Source organism: Morus notabilis, unplaced genomic scaffold (genome assembly GCF_000414095.1).
Source record: "Morus notabilis unplaced genomic scaffold, ASM41409v2 Scaffold336, whole genome shotgun sequence".
NCBI lineage: Eukaryota > Viridiplantae > Streptophyta > Magnoliopsida > Rosales > Moraceae > Morus > Morus notabilis.
In genome coordinates, this window is record NW_010367552.1 from 683936 (window position 1) to 703111 (window position 19176).

Genomic DNA, 19176 nt, shown 5'->3' on the forward strand with positions numbered 1-19176 from the left:
CAGTTATCATTATCTTTACTTTCTGTTTTCTATTTTCTATTTTCTTTTTTCTTTTTTCTTTTTTCTTTTTTCTTTTTTTTTCCCTCAACATATTTGATCCACCAGGTCTGAAGCAAACCCTTTCCACAATGATGCAAAAAAAATACTCCAAGTCTAACATTCAGCATGCCTTGACTTTTATGAACTGGGCACAAAGGAGCATGGCTACTTGTGTGGAATAGACTGTAAAAATAAAAATAATAAATAATAAATAAAAGAAAGACAACACGTCCATTGACTGGCAGTTGGAAGGACACAAAGGTTAAATATTGCAACTATGCTTCCAGTTACAAGTCCTAAGGTTTAATGTCCACACCGAGCTTATCCAGAACTAAATAAATGTTTCTCCTCCATAATCATCAGTTATGCCACCAAATTATGCTCTCCCTGACAACCGGTCATCTCAGCCATGTATGCATAGCGGAGAACAGTTTGGCGATACATACAACTATAGCCAACCGGGTTTAGCCATTGAAAATGGTCTTCTTATAGATACCTCAAGATATCATATGCACCGTTCCGTCAACTACCATCACTCTGTTAGCATCTTGCAGTTTCTGGAAAATGATCAAATGCATGTCATTGCCCATCTTTTATATATAGCAAAGACAAGAAAAATAAACAAACTGCCATTTGTAACGTCTAGAGTATCAGACACTAGAACAAAACATACAAGATAACAAAAGCAATTATTTAAATAGGGGAACTATACCTCTAATAGGAATGTTATCTCTGCCCTTGAGAAGGGGACATCAGCCTTGGAGTTGACAGCCTCCTCTACATCCTGAATGGATATGATATCCAATCGGTTGTTCAGCATATGCTGGCCAAATAAAGAATTGAATGCTTCTATTCTGCAAGACGAAGCACAGAAACAGTGTCAAAAGCTATAGTAGCGACGAATAAATTTTTAGATAAGGGAAAAAGAAACAAGTTCTTCGCCTATAGACCTCTCATGAGAAAGATCAGCAGCAGATTGCGCTGGAGGGTCATCGACTTCCATGGGATCAGTTGTTGAACTAGGCAGAGAAAAAGTCACAAGGAAAAGATCAGCAGAATGTTATGGCCACTAATAACAGGAAATAAAAAAGTCAAAAAAATATGTCCTAGAGTCTTGTAAAAGATGCAATCAAGTGATACATCCTCGCCATTTATCTTATAGAAAGATAATAGAGAAATAATACTTGTATGTTGGCGGGGAAGAAAGAATACTGCGGAGCCCAAACTTTTTTCTGATCGGAATGAAAGCACCAAGAAGACACCCGTAAAAGTGATATAACCTAATCCCTTAAACTCATTACTTACCCGCCTATATCAGCTGTACCAGTGGCGGGGGGACCCCTTTTTTTTTTCACACACACTTTTTTCTATCGGAATGAAAGCACCAAGAAGACACCCGTAAAAGTGATATAACCTAACCCCTTAACCTCATTACTTCCCCGCCTATATCAGCTGTACCAGTGGCGGGTCTACCATTTTCATCTGAACGACCCTCGGCCCTGCGTTTGCTCTCCAATTCTCTCTCCCTTTCTTGCTCACGCTCATCCATCTCAGTCAGTTCTTTGTGATATATTGCAAAATTTAGAACTTTCAATGCCTCTTCGACATCAGACTTTGAAACCTGTTAAAAGTAGATTATTATTTATTAACCACCACTAAGTGTAAAGACAAGCGATAACAAAATGATACCATGCTGAACTGATGAACAAATATAATCTGAATTTTCTGAAGGAAAGGAAAAATTTTATTGAATCACTAAAAGGTGAACAACTTATTACCTTCCTGCTTAACTTTAATTTGGCATGAGCAGTTGAGAGACGAATAATGGTTTCTAAGGTTCTGGCAGTAAAAGGAAGTGTACCTCCAGTCTACAGAATGCAAGCATCATATTAGCTAAACGGAAGAAGAAACACTGTACATTATGGCGCATATATTCTCCAGATGCTAATTAACACTACCTTTGTATTTGAACTAGCGTTTCTAAGTTCTGCATATGCCGTTGCAATGTGTTCAGATGCCTGCAGTCAAAGATTGTTATATTAGCCCTGCAATGGCGGCACTAAACAATCTGCAACTAAGTAATCAAGTTACAGGACTATCATACAAGGCTCTTTACTGTCAAAGGAAAAGCCAAAAAAAAGGTTAATTGGCAATGCCATAATGCAAAATATGTTGCAGATGCAATAACATGATAAGTCAAAACACTGGATAATTAGACTGTCATACAAATGTAGGAGTACTATTGCATCAGGACCTCATCAGTAAGTTCAGGCTGAATTCTGTGCTTTGCATAATGAATATACTTTTTGAGGAACTTAATAGTGAGCGTATCACGCTTTCGACCCCTATCTGTTTTCTTTCCATGGAGCATTCGGTTATATTTCACAAACACGGATGATTCATTATCAGCTTCATCTTCTCTCCCGTATCTTGAACTCCCATTAAGGGTTGCTTCACCTGCAGTTTCACGCTTGGCTTAGTATTGTTCAAGGACCACTCACTTTTAAGCAAGAAAATACTGGTCAAATTACCTCCATCAATTGTGGAACGAAACCGATGCATACGTAAAACATGCTCCGAAATGTGGCGGTCAATATCAGCATCCATTTGATCCAGTACGATAAACAGTAAATCAAAACGAGAAAGTAAAGAGTCTGGAAGTCCAATATTTTTTGTCGGAGTCAATGATCGGTCGTACTGTACATCGATTAGACACAAAAGCATAAATAAATAAAAAACAAAATAGGGGAATTCAAAGCATCAAGTCTCGTGCATGCATGTGGGCTTCTAGGTTGGAAGGTCTACTTACAGTTCCGTATATAGGATTTGCAGCAGCCACCACGCTGCATCGAGCATTGAGTGATGCATGGATACCAGCTTTAGCAATAGTTACAGTTTGCTGCTCCATAACCTCGTGGATAGCAACACGATCTTGATCATTCATCTTATCAAATTCATCAATGCAAACAACACCACGATCAGCAATAACCATTGCACCGGCTTCAAGCCTTCTATCTCCTGAATACAAAGAGACATTAAGACAAATATCATAATGTAAACTGTAAAAGTAAAGTTAAGTAAATTACCTGTTTCTTGATCTGTAGTAACAGCAGCTGTCAAACCAACACCAGAAGAACCACGACCAGTGGTTGATATTGCCAATGGAGCAATGTTAATAATTGCCCTCAAAAGTTGAGACTTGGCAACAGAAGGATCACCAACCATCATCATGTTAATGTCACTAAAAGAAACAGGATCGTGAGTTACTCAAGAATTCACTTGCTTAGGTGTGGCTAAAAAACACAACTAAGGAAAAAATAATAGAGGATATGACATTGTCAAACGTTAAAAAAAATATAAATAAATAATAATAATAATAAAATAAAGATTAGGAGTTTAACTCACCCTCGCAAGTGGGTGCCATTCTTTAAGTTCTTTTCAACTCCACCAAGCATTAATAGTATCACTGCTTTCTTTATCCATGAATGCCCATATATAGATGGTGCAAGTGAATTACCCAGTAGATCAAATGTATCTTCTCTCTCAGCAATTTTCTTGATGTTCTTTAAGTCTTCAGGGCTGTAGATTGGTGCATTTGCCTCTTTGTTGAGCAGAGAAACATTGTTAGCTATGAGAACAGTCCTACATAACAAGTTCACTTAGTTAGGAATTTATAAAATGAAAATGTCATTGTAAGAATAAAATGTAGCTCTTCCATTCCACGTGATAGAAACTTACCTGAACACTCCATTCACACTGCCCTTGCTTTGACCAGGAAGCGCTTTGTATATCCCAACAATGGCCAGTCGGTCTCCCGGTTTGCATGAATCAACCAGGTCATCTTCAACTATGACATCCACGGTTCGTGGCAGCTGACCAGGAGCAGAATTTTCCGGAACTTCTTGCATTGACAAGGTTTGATGGTCCTTGTACTTGCACAATCCAAACTCAGTCACCAGTAAGTTGCCATTGTCATCCTGAGCAAGTACTTTCTTTTAGAGAAAAGACTCCTCTGAGAATAATAAACAAGTTATGAAAGAAAAGAGGCCTGAGATTACCCTGGTAGGATAAACAGTTCCTGTGGGCAAACCCATATTGGAAGTAATGTCACGGTATTCGCGAGTGGTGAAGTTTCCGGTTGTAGGACAGAAGTGGACACTTTTAACAACTTTTGGTCTTACGAGAGAACCTACAAAGGAGATAGCTAGAAAATTAGTTATGTGCATACTGAGAGTTACTGGAGAAAACCTGCAGAGAGTTAGTGGTAGTTAGGGAACATCTCCAATAACTAAAATGCGTCATTGAAAGTGTAATCAAGGAGGGTTAAGAGCTGAATTTATCAAAGACGCTAAATTATGGAACAAAATGTCACTCTTGTATCTTACGTCTCTACTATCCTCTTCTAGTATTACGATAATAGATGCATCCAAGATCATGAGTTTTGGGAGTTATCAACTACAAGATACTGTATTACAAGTTAACAAACACTTTAGATAAATGATAAGGAATTCGCTAACAAAAAGAAAGTTAAAACTTTCAACTACGAAAGACACATGTGAAGTTGAAGTGGAAGAAAGTACATTTGGTAATAATGCCCTCGACGCAGACCATGGAGCCTATGAACTCAGAGAGCAGTTCCCTTGGAGTGACACGGCGAGAAACAAAAGGGCCTTCAAATCCTACGAGAACCTGCTCCCCTTGCTTCAAATACTTTCCGTCGATTTTGTTAGCTACTTCCGTGGCGGCATCGCAGAACGCTTGCATGTACTCACTTGGATTCCTAAGAATCCTGTGTTGTTGAAAAGAAGAAACCGGAAAAAATTTGTCAAAAACATAAACTTCAATTTCTCCTTACTTAAACGTAAAAGAGAGATTTTAATTAGTTCGGACGACCAAAGATTCCCTAAATTGAAGTCAAATACAATCAATTTCACGTTATAAGACGTGGATCTTCACGAATCTTCAGAAATTGAAGGTCAAAAACCCATTCAACAGTGCTTCTTTTTTTCGCGGGAACCAAACAGCGAAGTTGAATTATATACCTGGGACCGAAGTCGCCAAAAGCATGGAGATCGGAAATGTTGACAATGAGGCGGCGGCGCTTGTGGTTGATCATGGCCTTGATCTCGTCCATGTAAAGCTGCACCATCACCATTTTTTACCAAAATTAAGAGAGAGAGAGAGTAAAGAGGAAGAGAAGATAGAAGACATACGCCATCTTCGAGGAAGGCCATGAGCTCACGCTTGTGAGCAGCCCTAACTTCTTCGCTGATGTCCATTTCGCCTTCTCAATCGCAGAGAGAGAGAGAGAGAGAGAGAGATGGGTAGAGAGAGAAAGGGAAGGGAAGCTCTCAGTCTCTGCCTTGAGAAATCGGGAGCGACTCTTTTTTCGCTGGCCCTAACTCTAAGATTGTGATTTTTGGCGGGGAAATGAGAGAGGTTGACGCTCTGCGGGAAATGTACAGGGGCACCTCACTCTCCCTACTGGCCAATTATATGTTGACAAGTGGGTTTTTCTTTTTGTCAATAGAGCACGTGGGTTGGGCTGACAGAATTCTTAGACTCGGCGACTACGGGGACGACCCTCCACACTCGCGGTCCGCTCCTGGCCCTCCACTGTAGCGGGCCGGATTGCACACATAAAGGGCTACTCGGCCCGTTTACCACTTGTGTTTACCTACGTCTTATTTTTTTATGTCAAAAATATTTATGGTGCGTTTGGTATTACAGTGAAGAGAATAGCAATAGAATGAAAATAGTAATTAAATAGATGGTAAAAAAAAATTTATTTATTTATTTAGTTGTAATTTTAGGAATATTATGAAATGAAACATGGATATTTTCATGTAGGTAAAGTTACCCTTAAGTGATATATATAACACTAATATTTTGTATATCAATATAATTAATATATTGTGAAAAATATAATATAATATGATAAAATTATTATATAATATATTATATAATTATGATATAGAACATAATAAAATATTAAAATGGTTAGTCTAATTATAATATTATAAAATATATTATATTATTATATAAGAAATAATAACATTTCAATTGTATTATAATTAAAAATTACAACTATATTATATTATACTATAATATAACATATAATATAATAATATATTATATCATATTATATTAATAACGTATTATATATTATGTAATCATAACATGTAATACAATATAATAGATAATAATAATATAACTATAATATACATAATATTTAATTATATTATTATAATATAATATAACCTAATTATATTAATAATACACTATAATATAATTATAATATTGTATTGTATAATAAAATAATAATGTTGCAATTATTAATAATTATAATATTATTTGTTACGATATTATAACTACACCATATTTTATCAAAACTACATTATATTATAACATATTATATTATTATATATTTTATATTTTATATTATTATATTATATATTATAAACAATAATATTGAAATTATAATAACAACTATATTATATTATATTGTGTTATTATACTATTATATTATTATAACTATATTATATTATGATATTTTTATTATATAATATATTATAAGATATAATTACAATATATTATATTATAGTTATATTATAATATTCAAGGGTAATTATGGAAAGAAAGAAGAAACGAGCTTCGAATGGCTATTCCTCCCATGTGAGGAGGGAATAATGATTCGCCCAAATTTAGGTGAATAGCCGTTCCTTTTTATAAATCTAACCAAACATCATACTTAGATTTCATCCTATTTATTTTCTTTCCTTTCCCCTAGTGGTGTCAAGCCCAGCCTGTAACAGTGTCGGATTCAACACGACCTAGTACTATTACGGACTGTGCCTGCCCAGCACGTTTGATGGGCTAGGGTTGGGCCTCAGCTTCTCAGCCTGTGGCCCTAGCCCGTGAAGGCCCGCGGCCCGGCCCAAGTTTGGATTATGCCCTTGTTCGGTCCGGCCCAGGCCTGCGAAATGGCATGCGAAAAAGCCCTCCAACCCTTTATGATTGTGACTATTGGGCCCACAAAGGGCCCAGCGGTCACAATCTGATAAAACCCTAAAAATTTCCTATAAATACCCCTTAATCCCACCCTAAATCCCACACAATAATTCACTCTCAACTTCTCATCTCACTTTCATTCTATCTCTCATCTTGTCTCTTTGATTTTGATTCTAAGCTTTTTTCTCGCGATCACTCATTTTCTTGCTCTTTCATTTACAAAGTTTAAGTTTAATCAATTTCTAGAAAATAGCCACATCAAACTTTCCTAATTTCACTGCTCTTCTTGAGCTTGGTGATGAGCCATTTTTTGAGGATGAAATGATACCTCCCAACCCCACCCCCACTGAACCAGAAAATGCTCCGGTTGATAATGCTTCAGTGCACAACAAGGAAGTTGGAGAATGCACTAGGGGAAAAAGACTGTGAACTTCTCCTGCATGGCAGCATTTCACAAAGGAGCTCCGACCAAATCCAAAAATAGGTGAAATAGAAATTCGTGCAGTATGTAAGTATTGTAAAAAATAATTTTCTAATAAAAAGAGTGGGGGTACTAGTCATCTGGATAAATATTGGAAAGTATGTCTACCGTTGCACCAAGGTAGGAGTGTGGACTCCCACCAACAAAGACTATCACTCACATCACAAGGGTTGCAAAATTTTACATACGATGCACAACGTGCTCGTGAGGCACTAGCTAAATTTCTAGCTAGTGCCGAATTACCTCTTTCTTTTGTAGATGATGCGTCGTTTGAAGAATTCATACAGATGGCCTTCTGCCCGTAATTTAAACGGGTAAGTAGAAACACAACTCGTTCTGATTGCTTGAAAGTGTTTTATGCAATGAGACAATCTCTTGTTGATAGTTTTAAGACTTTTAATACTACTGTATCTTGTACTTCTGATCTATGGGAGGGGTGCAATAAAATTGTATATTTATGCGCCACGACGCATTATCTTGATAATGAATGGATTTTACAAAAAAAAAAATAATAATAGGTTTTCGTTTATGTCCATATCCTCATAACATATCAGCTATTTTTAGTACAATAATGGAAATTTTTGAGTTTTATGGGATAGAAGATAAAATTTTAACTATTACTTTTGATAATGTGCCAGCTAACACGGCTGCAATTAAAATGTTTAAACGTAGTTTAAAACCATCGTTTGAGGGGGAAATTTTTCATTAATGGTGTGCGTGTCACATAATCAATTTAGTAGTTCAGGCAGGAATTGAACATATTTCAGCTAATCTAACAAATATTAGAGAATCATTATCCTTCATATCTAGTTCTTGAGCTCGGCTCTAAGAATTCAAACAATATTGCAGGAACATTTAGGCCTGCGAAATGGCATGCGAAAAAGCCCTCCAACCCTTTATGATTGTGACTATTGGGCCCACAAAGGGCCCAGCGGTCACAATCTGATAAAACCCTAAAAATTTCCTATAAATACCCCTTAATCCCACCCTAAATCCCACACAATAATTCACTCTCAACTTCTCATCTCACTTTCATTCTATCTCTCATCTTGTCTCTTTGATTTTGATTCTAAGCTTTTTTCTCGCGATCACTCATTTTCTTGCTCTTTCATTTACAAAGTTTAAGTTTAATCAATTTCTAGAAAATAGCCGCATCAAACTTTCCTAATTTCACTGCTCTTCTTGAGCTTGGTGATGAGCCATTTTTTGAGGATGAAATGATACCTCCCAACCCCACCCCCACTGAACCAGAAAATGCTCCGGTTGATAATGCTTCAGTGCACAACAAGGAAGTTGGAGAATGCACTAGGGGAAAAAGACTGTGAACTTCTCCTGCATGGCAGCATTTCACAAAGGAGCTCCGACCAAATCCAAAAATAGGTGAAATAGAAATTCGTGCAGTATGTAAGTATTGTAAAAAATAATTTTCTAATAAAAAGAGTGGGGGTACTAGTCATCTGGATAAATATTGGAAAGTATGTCTACCGTTGCACCAAGGTAGGAGTGTGGACTCCCACCAACAAAGACTATCACTCACATCACAAGGGTTGCAAAATTTTACATACGATGCACAACGTGCTCGTGAGGCACTAGCTAAATTTCTAGCTAGTGCCGAATTACCTCTTTCTTTTGTAGATGATGCGTCGTTTGAAGAATTCATACAGATGGCCTTCTGCCCGTAATTTAAACGGGTAAGTAGAAACACAACTCGTTCTGATTGCTTGAAAGTGTTTTATGCAATGAGACAATCTCTTGTTGATAGTTTTAAGACTTTTAATACTACTGTATCTTGTACTTCTGATCTATGGGAGGGGTGCAATAAAATTGTATATTTATGCGCCACGACGCATTATCTTGATAATGAATGGATTTTACAAAAAAAAAAATAATAATAGGTTTTCGTTTATGTCCATATCCTCATAACATATCAGCTATTTTTAGTACAATAATGGAAATTTTTGAGTTTTATGGGATAGAAGATAAAATTTTAACTATTACTTTTGATAATGTGCCAGCTAACACGGCTGCAATTAAAATGTTTAAACGTAGTTTAAAACCATCGTTTGAGGGGGAAATTTTTCATTAATGGTGTGCGTGTCACATAATCAATTTAGTAGTTCAGGCAGGAATTGAACATATTTCAGCTAATCTAACAAATATTAGAGAATCATTATCCTTCATATCTAGTTCTTGAGCTCGGCTCTAAGAATTCAAACAATATTGCAGGAACATTTAGATGCGCCCAAGAAAGTTCCCAACTGACGTGAGACATAGGTGGAATTTCACCTATTTAATGTTAAGAGTTGCACTCCCGTATTCAAAGCTCATCACAACGTATGTAAACAGTAAGAACGATCAACTTTTAATTTTCGATACAGATTGACAAATTGGTGAGTATTTTTTAAAATTTATAGAAGTTTTTTACTATGCTACTGAATTACTTTCTGGAGTTTATTATCCTACTGCACATTGAGTTTTACATCAACTATTTAATATTTCAGAAACATTTTCTTATTATAGGGATACAGTACTTTTTGAAAACATAGTTAAGCTAACGGAAACTAAATTTAAAAGTTGTTGGTCAAGTTGTCTTATGTTATATGCACTAGCAACCATTTTAAATCCTAGGTGCGGAGTAGATGAGACTGAATCTTTGATGACTGCTACAACAGAAAATTTATGTATTGATATACAATTAATTATTACTAACGCTAGGAAAATGTTAGAAAATGTACTTGGTTTGTATGAAGCAAAATACAACACATGTCAAAAATAACAGGGAACTTCGACGTCAACTAACAGTTCGGGGCCTAAAGGCTTGTCATGGAAGTTCTTGAAGAAGAAAGAGAAAACGGCAGGATCATCATCAACACAAGTGTCTACCGAACTGGTAAAATATTTTGAAGCAAATTTTGTAATCGATGATGACAAACTGGACATCTTACAATGGTGGAAGAGCAAGACCGATTGTTTTCCAATACTATCCATAATAGCTTGTGACATTATGACAACTCAAGTGTCAATGGTAGGTAGCATCAGAGCAAGCATTTAGTGCAAGCAACCGAATTCTTGACGAGAAGAGAAGCAGAATGCATCTAAATATCTTGGAGGGGCTAATGTGCGTTAAAAACTGGAAAGATGCCAGAAGACGAAAATAACAATACACAGATGATTTAATGCAAGACTATTTTTCTAACTTAGAAATAACAAAATCTTCTGAAAAAACTTATGTTTTGTAATTTACTATTCCTAGAATACTGCACTCTTTTTCCCTTCGCTAAGGTTTTGTGCCGATCTCCCCACGGGTTTTACTTGGCAAGGTTTTTAACGAGGCAGTTATTTATGTGTACTTATTCGTATTATTTCAATTCAATAAAATCACATCTTTTAGGACATATGATATATTTTCTTTTTTTTTAATTAAATTTTGGAAAAAAAATTACAAGGGCCAGGACCGGCCCGTGAAAGGTCTGGGCCCAAGCCCGGCCTTGGTCCTTATGGACTAGGGCCGCGGGCCTGAGATTTTCTCCTCAGGCCCAGCCCTAACACAGCCCAGGCCCGCCATAGGCCTAGGGTCAAACATGCCGTGCATGTCCAGTACGACACGTTTGACAACTCTACTTTCCCCCAGCCGAATGCACCCTTAGTATTTACACATTATTATCTCTCACAGAAAGGGCAAAAAAAAAAAGATCTAAAAAAACAGATGATGTTAAGGGAATGGATTTTTATGATTTTTTTAACCTTTTTTTGTCTGAATGTAGGAATTTTTGAGCTTGAAAGTTGAATAACGAGCTTGTCAAGACTCAAGGGATTGGGTTTTCTTTAATTGAATGATAACTGATCATTGAAAGAAAGAAATAGGAATGTTGTAAATACCGATCATAGAGTTTAACATGAAACAAAAAGATTACAAAACAAATGGCCTGAAATAAATTGCAAGTTCTGGAAATTGGAAACACGAAGCAACCTCAATTACAAATTGAACCTATTCTCAAGTGAGGATGTTTGATCTACAAAAATTGGCAACTTTTTTATCTGGTCAGGGCTTGAACGAAGAGAAGGCCACCACAGAGTTATGTCCACCGAACCCGAATGAATTCGATATGGCTGGAATTTATGCAGAAAATCAGTGACTAAACTTCGACATTTTTTTTATAAACTTCAACGTTATTGATAAAGAAAATTGCACAGATAAATTTGATGAGTTTCAAAGGTTTAGCAACATACCAACATTCACCTCATGCTGCTGCTTTACATTTGCAACAGTATCAAAGTCAACTGCGGGCTCCGGATTCTACAATTTTTTTAGAACAAAGCATGTCATGCATCACATTGTCATCACTCAATAATGCAGATTGAGGAAACTAATAAATTGCAGATTACAGTTAGTGATAATGTATAGTTTGCTACAGAGATTAAGAACTAGTAAAGGAATAACTTGAATATGTCACTACTCACTAGTTTCAATATTAGCCATAATGTTTGATTTTTATTTCTTGAAAACTTAATTAGTACAAAAAAACAGCACAAAAATTGGAAATTTTCAAAAGTCCAACACGAGAATAGAATTAAGGAGAAAATTGGTATCGCGTACAAATTGGTTAATAGTGGGATGCAACCACCCGGTTGTAATGGCTTTCACAGTGGCAATGGCTTCCAGACCTCCAGCAGCACCAAGACAGTGCCCTATCATAGACTGGAGCAAATTGAAGAAAAAAATAAAATAATTATCAGCAAATGGCAAAACACAAGATCATCTTCCAATATTGAATATACTCAAACTGAGAAGACTCTGAAATAGTGCAGAAGAATAGAGAGAAAGAGGGAGATATTGCCTTAGTAGCATTGATCTTGATCTCAGAAGTGTTCTTGAAAACCTTCTTGATAGCATTTATCTCAGCTAGGTCACCAGCAAGAGTGGATGTTGCATGTGCATTAATGTAGTTGACCTGACAAGGTTATCGACTAGTTAACTCCGTACTCTTACACATCCAGAAATGAAGAATATAAACGGCAACGAAGACTGATAAATCATGTATAAAACCCCTCACAAAGTCATAAGAGAAGTATCCTTATGTGCAACATTTAGAATTGGAAGACCTTAAAAAACTACTTCCCTATATCTCAGGCTTTAGTCACAATACCATCCAATTCCAAATGCTAGAATATAGTTTGTCTGAATATCCATCATATCTTTTCATAAACATTGCTACATTCATGGCAAAAAGTAATAAGCAATAAAACACAGATATATGCAGCAAATGCAATTAGGATAAATCAACAAACCTTAGTGTGCGTTTGGTTGGTGGATTCATGTCATGGTTCGGATCATGGTTCGTAGCTCGCTACAGTGTTTTTTCTCACAAAAAAGACACGTAAATCGAGAATGATTATGAATCCATTAACCAAACGTCCACTTAATGTTGAACAAGCAACATAACGATTATTAAGAAAATTGACTTAATTCAAGTTTTTATTTTCCCCTGAGAAAAGGCAAGCGTAATAAGTGAGATAGCAATTTTCTCGTTTGTTCTTCAATCCATATGGACCGTATCTAAATTTCAAGATGCCACTTGTGGCATTAAACGCCAAATGCATTAAAACCATACAATATAAATAAAAAGTGAAAAGTGAAAGGATTTAGAAAAACACAATCTAGATGTCAGGAAGAATTCACATAATCAAGAGAGAAAGAAGACAAACCAGAGAAAGAGAGAGATACTACAACACGAGGAGAAAAAGAAATTGCGGAAGCAAATCATGAATCGACAGAATGCTATCTTAGAAACCCCAAAGTTAATCATTACAAAATATGAAGAATGGTGAAATTTGTGAAAGTCCATTACCTCCTCAGGTGACACGCCAGCATCTTCAAGGCTGCTCTCTATGCATGAAGACACACCAAGTCCATCAGCTCTTGGATCTGTCATGTGATAAGCATCACAATTAACAGCACCTCCCAAGTACTCGGCAATAATTGGTGCACCTCGTTTCATTGCATGCTCCAAGCTCTCCATCACCTGTCAAGAAAACCAGACCTCTTCATTATTAAGATCTGTGAAACTAAATTCATGGAAAATTCAATTCAACTTCATAATGACCATCCCATAATATAACTTGTAACGAAAGAAAAGTAATAATTATTCCTCTCCAAATAGGTGAACATGTAATCTAGAATCCCAGAATATAACTTGTATTTAAAAAAAATGATTATTCTTCTCCAAATAGTTGATCATCTAATCTAGATTATTAGCTACGATTATGTTGATGCAACGTTAACAGAATTGGTAAAGCCTTACCAAAACTCCAGCACCCTCACCCATGACAAAGCCATCTCTATCCTTGTCCCATGGCCTAGAAGCAGTTTTTGGGTCATCATTTCTCTGAGACAGAGCTCTGCAAGCAACAAAACCCCCAAGCCCAATGGGTATAATAGCAGCTTCAGTTCCACCGGCAATCATCATATCAGCCTCACCTCGACGAATGTGATTTGCAGCAGCGTAGAAGCAGTAATTTGAAGTAGCACAGGCAGTGGAGATTGAGTAATTTGGACCCATGAGGCCTAGATCAATGGCCAGCAAGGCAGATCCCATGTTTGTAATAGCATAAGGAATGAAAAATGGTGTTATCTTCCTGTGACCTTTCTCAATTAGTGCCTGAACACCATCAGAAAAGACAGTAAGACCTCCCATCCCCGTTCCAACAAGCACACCAGCTCGTTCCTTGTCAATCTGTAGAGAAGCAAAAGAAATAACTTTAATGAGTTCAAATCCCAGGATAAGTAAAAGCATATTGATTTATACCACCTTTCCTCCTCTTCTTTTAGATTCACTTCTAACACGGCTGAAATTATTCATTTTAAAACTTCATAAACAGTACTAAACTGAAGGCCGAGACATAATGTAAATGAAACAGAACTTTACCAATAAATGACCCATCTTTGCACTAAATCGTTTAATAACACATATATCGCAGGTAAGATGAAACTCTTCCACACCATTAGAAGAGGTTTCCAAGAACACAATTGTAAACTAATGCATTATGGGATCCCGCTTCATGGTAATTTACCAGATAGGTTTGAGTAGATTGCAGTAGCAATTCCACGACATAATTCAAGCAAAAACCGAAAAACAATAACAAACAAGAACTAATAGTTTATCTCACATGGTCCTATATAATTATAATCAAAGATTAAAAATAGCATAGTTGTTATCCAATGTGCCAAACCATTTTTGTCCTGTTCATTTAGTTCCTAATGACTCCAAAATCGAACAGAAACACATCAATACAAACTAAAAAAAAAAAAAGAACAGAATCATATCTGTAAATTATATACATAAAAAATAAATAAATCCTAACATGCAAGCTCCTTCACATAATTGGCAAAGGCAGAATGCCCAGATCCATAAATTTTATACTTTCCAATTAATCCGATAAGTTGGAGAAATAAACAAATTAACAAACCAAAGCATCTATGGGGGGGAAGAAAACACGAAATTGGAAATGCTTCGCAATTAACGAATCGAATTGAAAAAGATACGACCTTGGAGAGCTTATCGCCGCCGAGATCAGCATCGACGAGAGCCTTCTTGCCAGCAACGAGGCAGTAACGAAGGCAATCGTCGAGACGGCGGTCGTTCTTGCCATCAATGTAGCCCTCGGAGGAGAAGCCCCGGATCTGGCCGCCGAACCTGGTGGGGAACTTGGAGGCGTCGAAGCGGTCTATCGGAGCGATCCCGCTCTCGCCGGAGAGGAGCTTGTCGTAGTAGGCGTCGAGTTCGTTGCCGAAGACCGAGACGAGGCCCATTCCGGTGATGACGACGCGCTGCTTGGGGTCCTTCTCGCGCTTGGGAGCGGAGACCGTGGAGGAGGCGGCGCGGCAGAAGAAGGGGACCTTCTTGGTGGCGGAGGGGCGGGCACTGGGGAAGTGAGGGCTCCGCCGGCGGTTGCGGAGCGGGTCGAGAGGGGAGACTCGGAGAGTCGGAGCTTGAATTGCTTGCATTGCGGATTTAGAGAGAGAAAGGAAGGTGACGATGTTAACGATGAAGTAGGAGAGAGAGTGTAAGAAGGAAAAACCGAAAAAGTGGAATTTTGAGGGCAAATGAATGAGTAAAGAGGTTTTGGTTTGTACATGGCTTAAATAATCGGGTGAGTAGTGAGAGAGAGAGAGAGAGAGAGAGAGAGAGAGAGAGCCAGAGTCTCAGGCTCAGCCTCGTTGTTCTCCGCCACCAGTAACTTGCTTTGCTAATTTTGCCATCAATCTATGCCACGTCAGTCAGTATGGTGGGGGAGTTGGAGCTAATTGCATAGATTTCTTTGCCCATTCCTATTTTTAAGGGTTATTAACACTGGTGTCTTCTTTAAATTGATTAAAAAACAAAAATAATCATATATTCATTACATGATAACATAAAATTTTACAAACAAATAATTATATAGATAAAATTCTATCTTTATTACTATCAAAACCTATTGAAAGCGATAACATTTTATATGTTGTAACTATTTAAGTAAAATTTTTAATTATTAAGTTATAAAGATGTGATTATTTACATTAAATTTCAAAAATTATTTATCAATTTTATTTTTAAAGACTAAAACTATTAAAAATTGAAATTTTAAGGGTTAATATGTTAAAATAAAAAGTTTAAAAGCCACAGTATCAGTAACCCTTCACGTAAAAACCTTGATACATTTCAAGCCATTAACTGATATTAGTTACTATTGGATTACAATTACAATAAATATACAAATTTAAAGTCTCAACTGTCAAAATTAAAAATTAAAAATCTAAATTATTAAACTCTGATAGAGGTCATGGTGCACCAACATAATTAGCTTTAAAAAAAAAAAGAACTAAAAGAGTCATATATTTTTAGCATCAAAGCTTAAGATTTTAATCCTTTAAAAAATAAGATTTCTATTGTAGGTCTTGAAAAAATGAATTATTGATAATTTTTTTTTGTTTTAATAGTCAAATGTTGATAAAAAATTATTTGTTATGCACATGTTTTCAATTTAATATGATTTTTAGCTAGATTTAACTGTAAAAAATAAACACCACTGTAAAAAACCTTGCTTTAAAAGAAGAACCAAAAAAATAAAAAATAAAAAACAAAAATTTTGGGTGCGTTTGGAATTGATTCCAAAATGTTTTTGTTTTCTATATGAAAATAGAAATGAAAACGTTTTTATTTTCATTTTAAAATTATTTCTGAAATGCGTTTGGTAGTTTTATTCAGAGATTGATTTCAGTTTTAAAAAAAACTGAAACTGCGTTAAGTGGTTTAATTTTTGAAAACATGTAATAATATTTAAAATAATAATATATTAAATAAATAATATTATTAAATATATTAAATAAACATCATTATATAAGACAAAAACGGTTTCAGAAAAGAGAGAGAAGAAAATGAAAAAAAAAAAGAAATCCGTTTTCAGAAAACGAAAATGAGAAAATGAAAACATCTTTTTTTTTTTTCAATTTTTCACAAAAGACAAAAACGATTTTGTTTTCGTTTTTAAAAAAAATTTAGGCCAAACGCATTTTATATTTCCGTTTTCATTTTTTAGTCTCAAAAAACGTAAAAAATGGAAATGAAAACGGAAACAAACAGGGCTTTTGAGATTTTACATAAAAGAATAGTTACATGATGTACTAATTCCTTTAGTTATTAAAGGTAGTAAAAAAGAATAGAAGCAAATATCTTTCAATTTACGTATCAGTTTTTTTTTTTTTAAACAAAAAAGGAATTGCGTGATGCGTAATGTCACACATGATTTTCTCCTTAATTATGTCATTTGTGTGAATTAATTATTGTTGATTCTGATATTCAAATATGTTTTTAAATTCACCTTTGAACTAGTGAAACATGTTAGTTTTAGACATATTATCACGTGCGACACATTTGTGTCAGCCAAAATTTTTATTTTCTTTAAGCTATATTGAATTCAGATCTTTCTCCACTTTTTTTTTTTCCTCATGTTTTCTTGCTTTTGAGCAACTACTTTAAGGAGAAAACATGTATACAATTTAGCGTTTGATTAATTTATTTAAGGCTATTTTATATCAACACTTCATGAACTTTTTGAATTTGATAATTTAGTCTAAATTTTTTTTCTGACAATCAACTCCCAAAACTTTTAATTTTTAGTCATTATTGTTCAAATTCATTAAATTTTGATGGTTTTTTGTGTCAAACTTACAAGTGACAGCTTAAAAAGCGCATTGACGATATTCTTGTATGATATTAATAAAATTTCATGTTAAAATTTGGATTAAAGTTTAAGTTATAATTAAATTAAGTTCAAGTTTTTAAATGTATTTTATATTGAAACTAAACAAAAATGAACATCAATGCTCTTATTAGACTACCATTTGCAAGTTAGGTACAAAAAACTGACAAAATTTTAATAAATTTAAACAATAAGAGTTGAAAGTGTCAAAAATTATAAGTTCATAGTGTTTATTGCCGGGAAAAAAAATTTAAAGACTAAATTACTAAATTCAAAAAGTTAATAGGATGTTCTACGAAATAACCTTTATTTAAATTAGAAAGAATTTATTAATCTTTATGGGCCCGTTTACTTCGCTGATTCGAGTTGAGATGTGATTTTGTGTGAGAGCTTTTTACTGTAGCAAAAAAGTTAAATGTGACTGTTTCTGAGAGCTTTTTACTGTAGCAAAACTCGAATCGGCGAAATGAACGGGGCCTATATGTTGCACCTAAACTTGAACAGATGACAACTCTGTCATTCCATCTAAAAGTAACGCACTTCAAAGTTGCGGGATAAATTTAGAGAAATATTATAAATTATAGAACGCAATAGATATGTTTCAAAATTCGGGCCCTCAGATATTGACACATCTAGAGGGTGGCAATTCGTGTTAATGGGTCGTGTTCGTGTCAATCCGTTTATTAATCGTGTCAGGCAACATCAACCTAAACACGATCTATTTATTAAACGTGCTAAAAATGTCAACCCAAACATGACTCATTTATTAATCATGTTAATCGTGTCAACCCGTATAACCCGTTTAAATTAACATATTGAATAAATAATTAATATAATAATGACTTATTTAACACGGTCATGACATGCTTAACATGTTTATTGGTTAATTTATCTTTTATTTTAAGAAAAATAAATGAATTTTACCTACAAATATTAAAATCACATTATTTGTATTTCATATATCATGTAAACATTTATGTTATATCACATATCATTAGATTATAAATAACACATATAATTAATCGTGTCAATTCATATTAATACAAAATTAATCTTAACTAAATTCATTTATTAATCATGTCAGTCTCAAACTCATTTATAATAAATTTAAAATCACTAACTTCATACATATTTCACATCGTGTCGTAGCGTTTTGGCACCTCTAAGACACATCCAATTATTTATCAATCGCCAAAATTAATAAAATCTATTATCGATTACACAACCAAACGTAAGAACCAAAATCCAGTATTCTCTGCTAAAAGCCAGTCACTGTCACCAAACTCCCAACGGAAAAGAGAGAAAGCAGCACCGCTCGGAGTGGTCGGAGTCAATCTCATGGCGAAGGAAGCTAAACACTCTCTCAAATCTCGCTCTTCCAAACCCACTGAAAGACCTCCCAACCA

The 19176-nt window shown here is 35.2% G+C and overlaps 3 protein-coding genes across 3 annotated transcripts in view; 1 reads left to right on the forward strand and 2 right to left on the reverse strand.

The window, feature by feature from the left end:
• Positions 1-278: 278 nt before the first annotated feature.
• On the reverse strand, positions 279-5426 carry LOC21404548 (DNA replication licensing factor MCM3). Its single transcript, XM_024175167.1, has 16 exons — positions 5253-5426; positions 5082-5179; positions 4620-4828; positions 4098-4228; positions 3778-4016; positions 3445-3681; positions 3126-3280; positions 2849-3057; positions 2571-2736; positions 2294-2496; positions 1998-2057; positions 1818-1907; positions 1479-1660; positions 990-1058; positions 752-893; positions 279-596 (listed from the first exon to the last, which is right to left on the reverse strand). Exons 1-16 carry the CDS (start codon positions 5316-5318, stop codon positions 537-539), a joined length of 2316 nt encoding a protein of 771 aa, XP_024030935.1. The 5' UTR covers positions 5319-5426; the 3' UTR covers positions 279-536.
• Positions 5427-11350: 5924 nt separating this feature from the next.
• LOC21404549 (3-oxoacyl-[acyl-carrier-protein] synthase I, chloroplastic) lies at positions 11351-15711 on the reverse strand. Its single transcript, XM_024175158.1, has 7 exons — positions 15078-15711; positions 13834-14265; positions 13381-13554; positions 12370-12483; positions 12129-12230; positions 11762-11828; positions 11351-11641 (listed from the first exon to the last, which is right to left on the reverse strand). The coding sequence occupies exons 1-7, from the start codon at positions 15534-15536 to the stop codon at positions 11574-11576; spliced, it is 1416 nt and encodes a 471-aa protein (XP_024030926.1). The 5' UTR covers positions 15537-15711; the 3' UTR covers positions 11351-11573.
• Positions 15712-18956: 3245 nt separating this feature from the next.
• Positions 18957-19176, forward strand: part of LOC112094410 (high mobility group B protein 14) — a 7828-nt gene continuing 7608 nt past the window's right edge. Inside the window, exon 1 of the mRNA XM_024175179.1 lies at positions 18957-19176. Coding sequence (XP_024030947.1) covers positions 19109-19176 — 68 coding nt within the window. The 5' untranslated portion in view covers positions 18957-19108.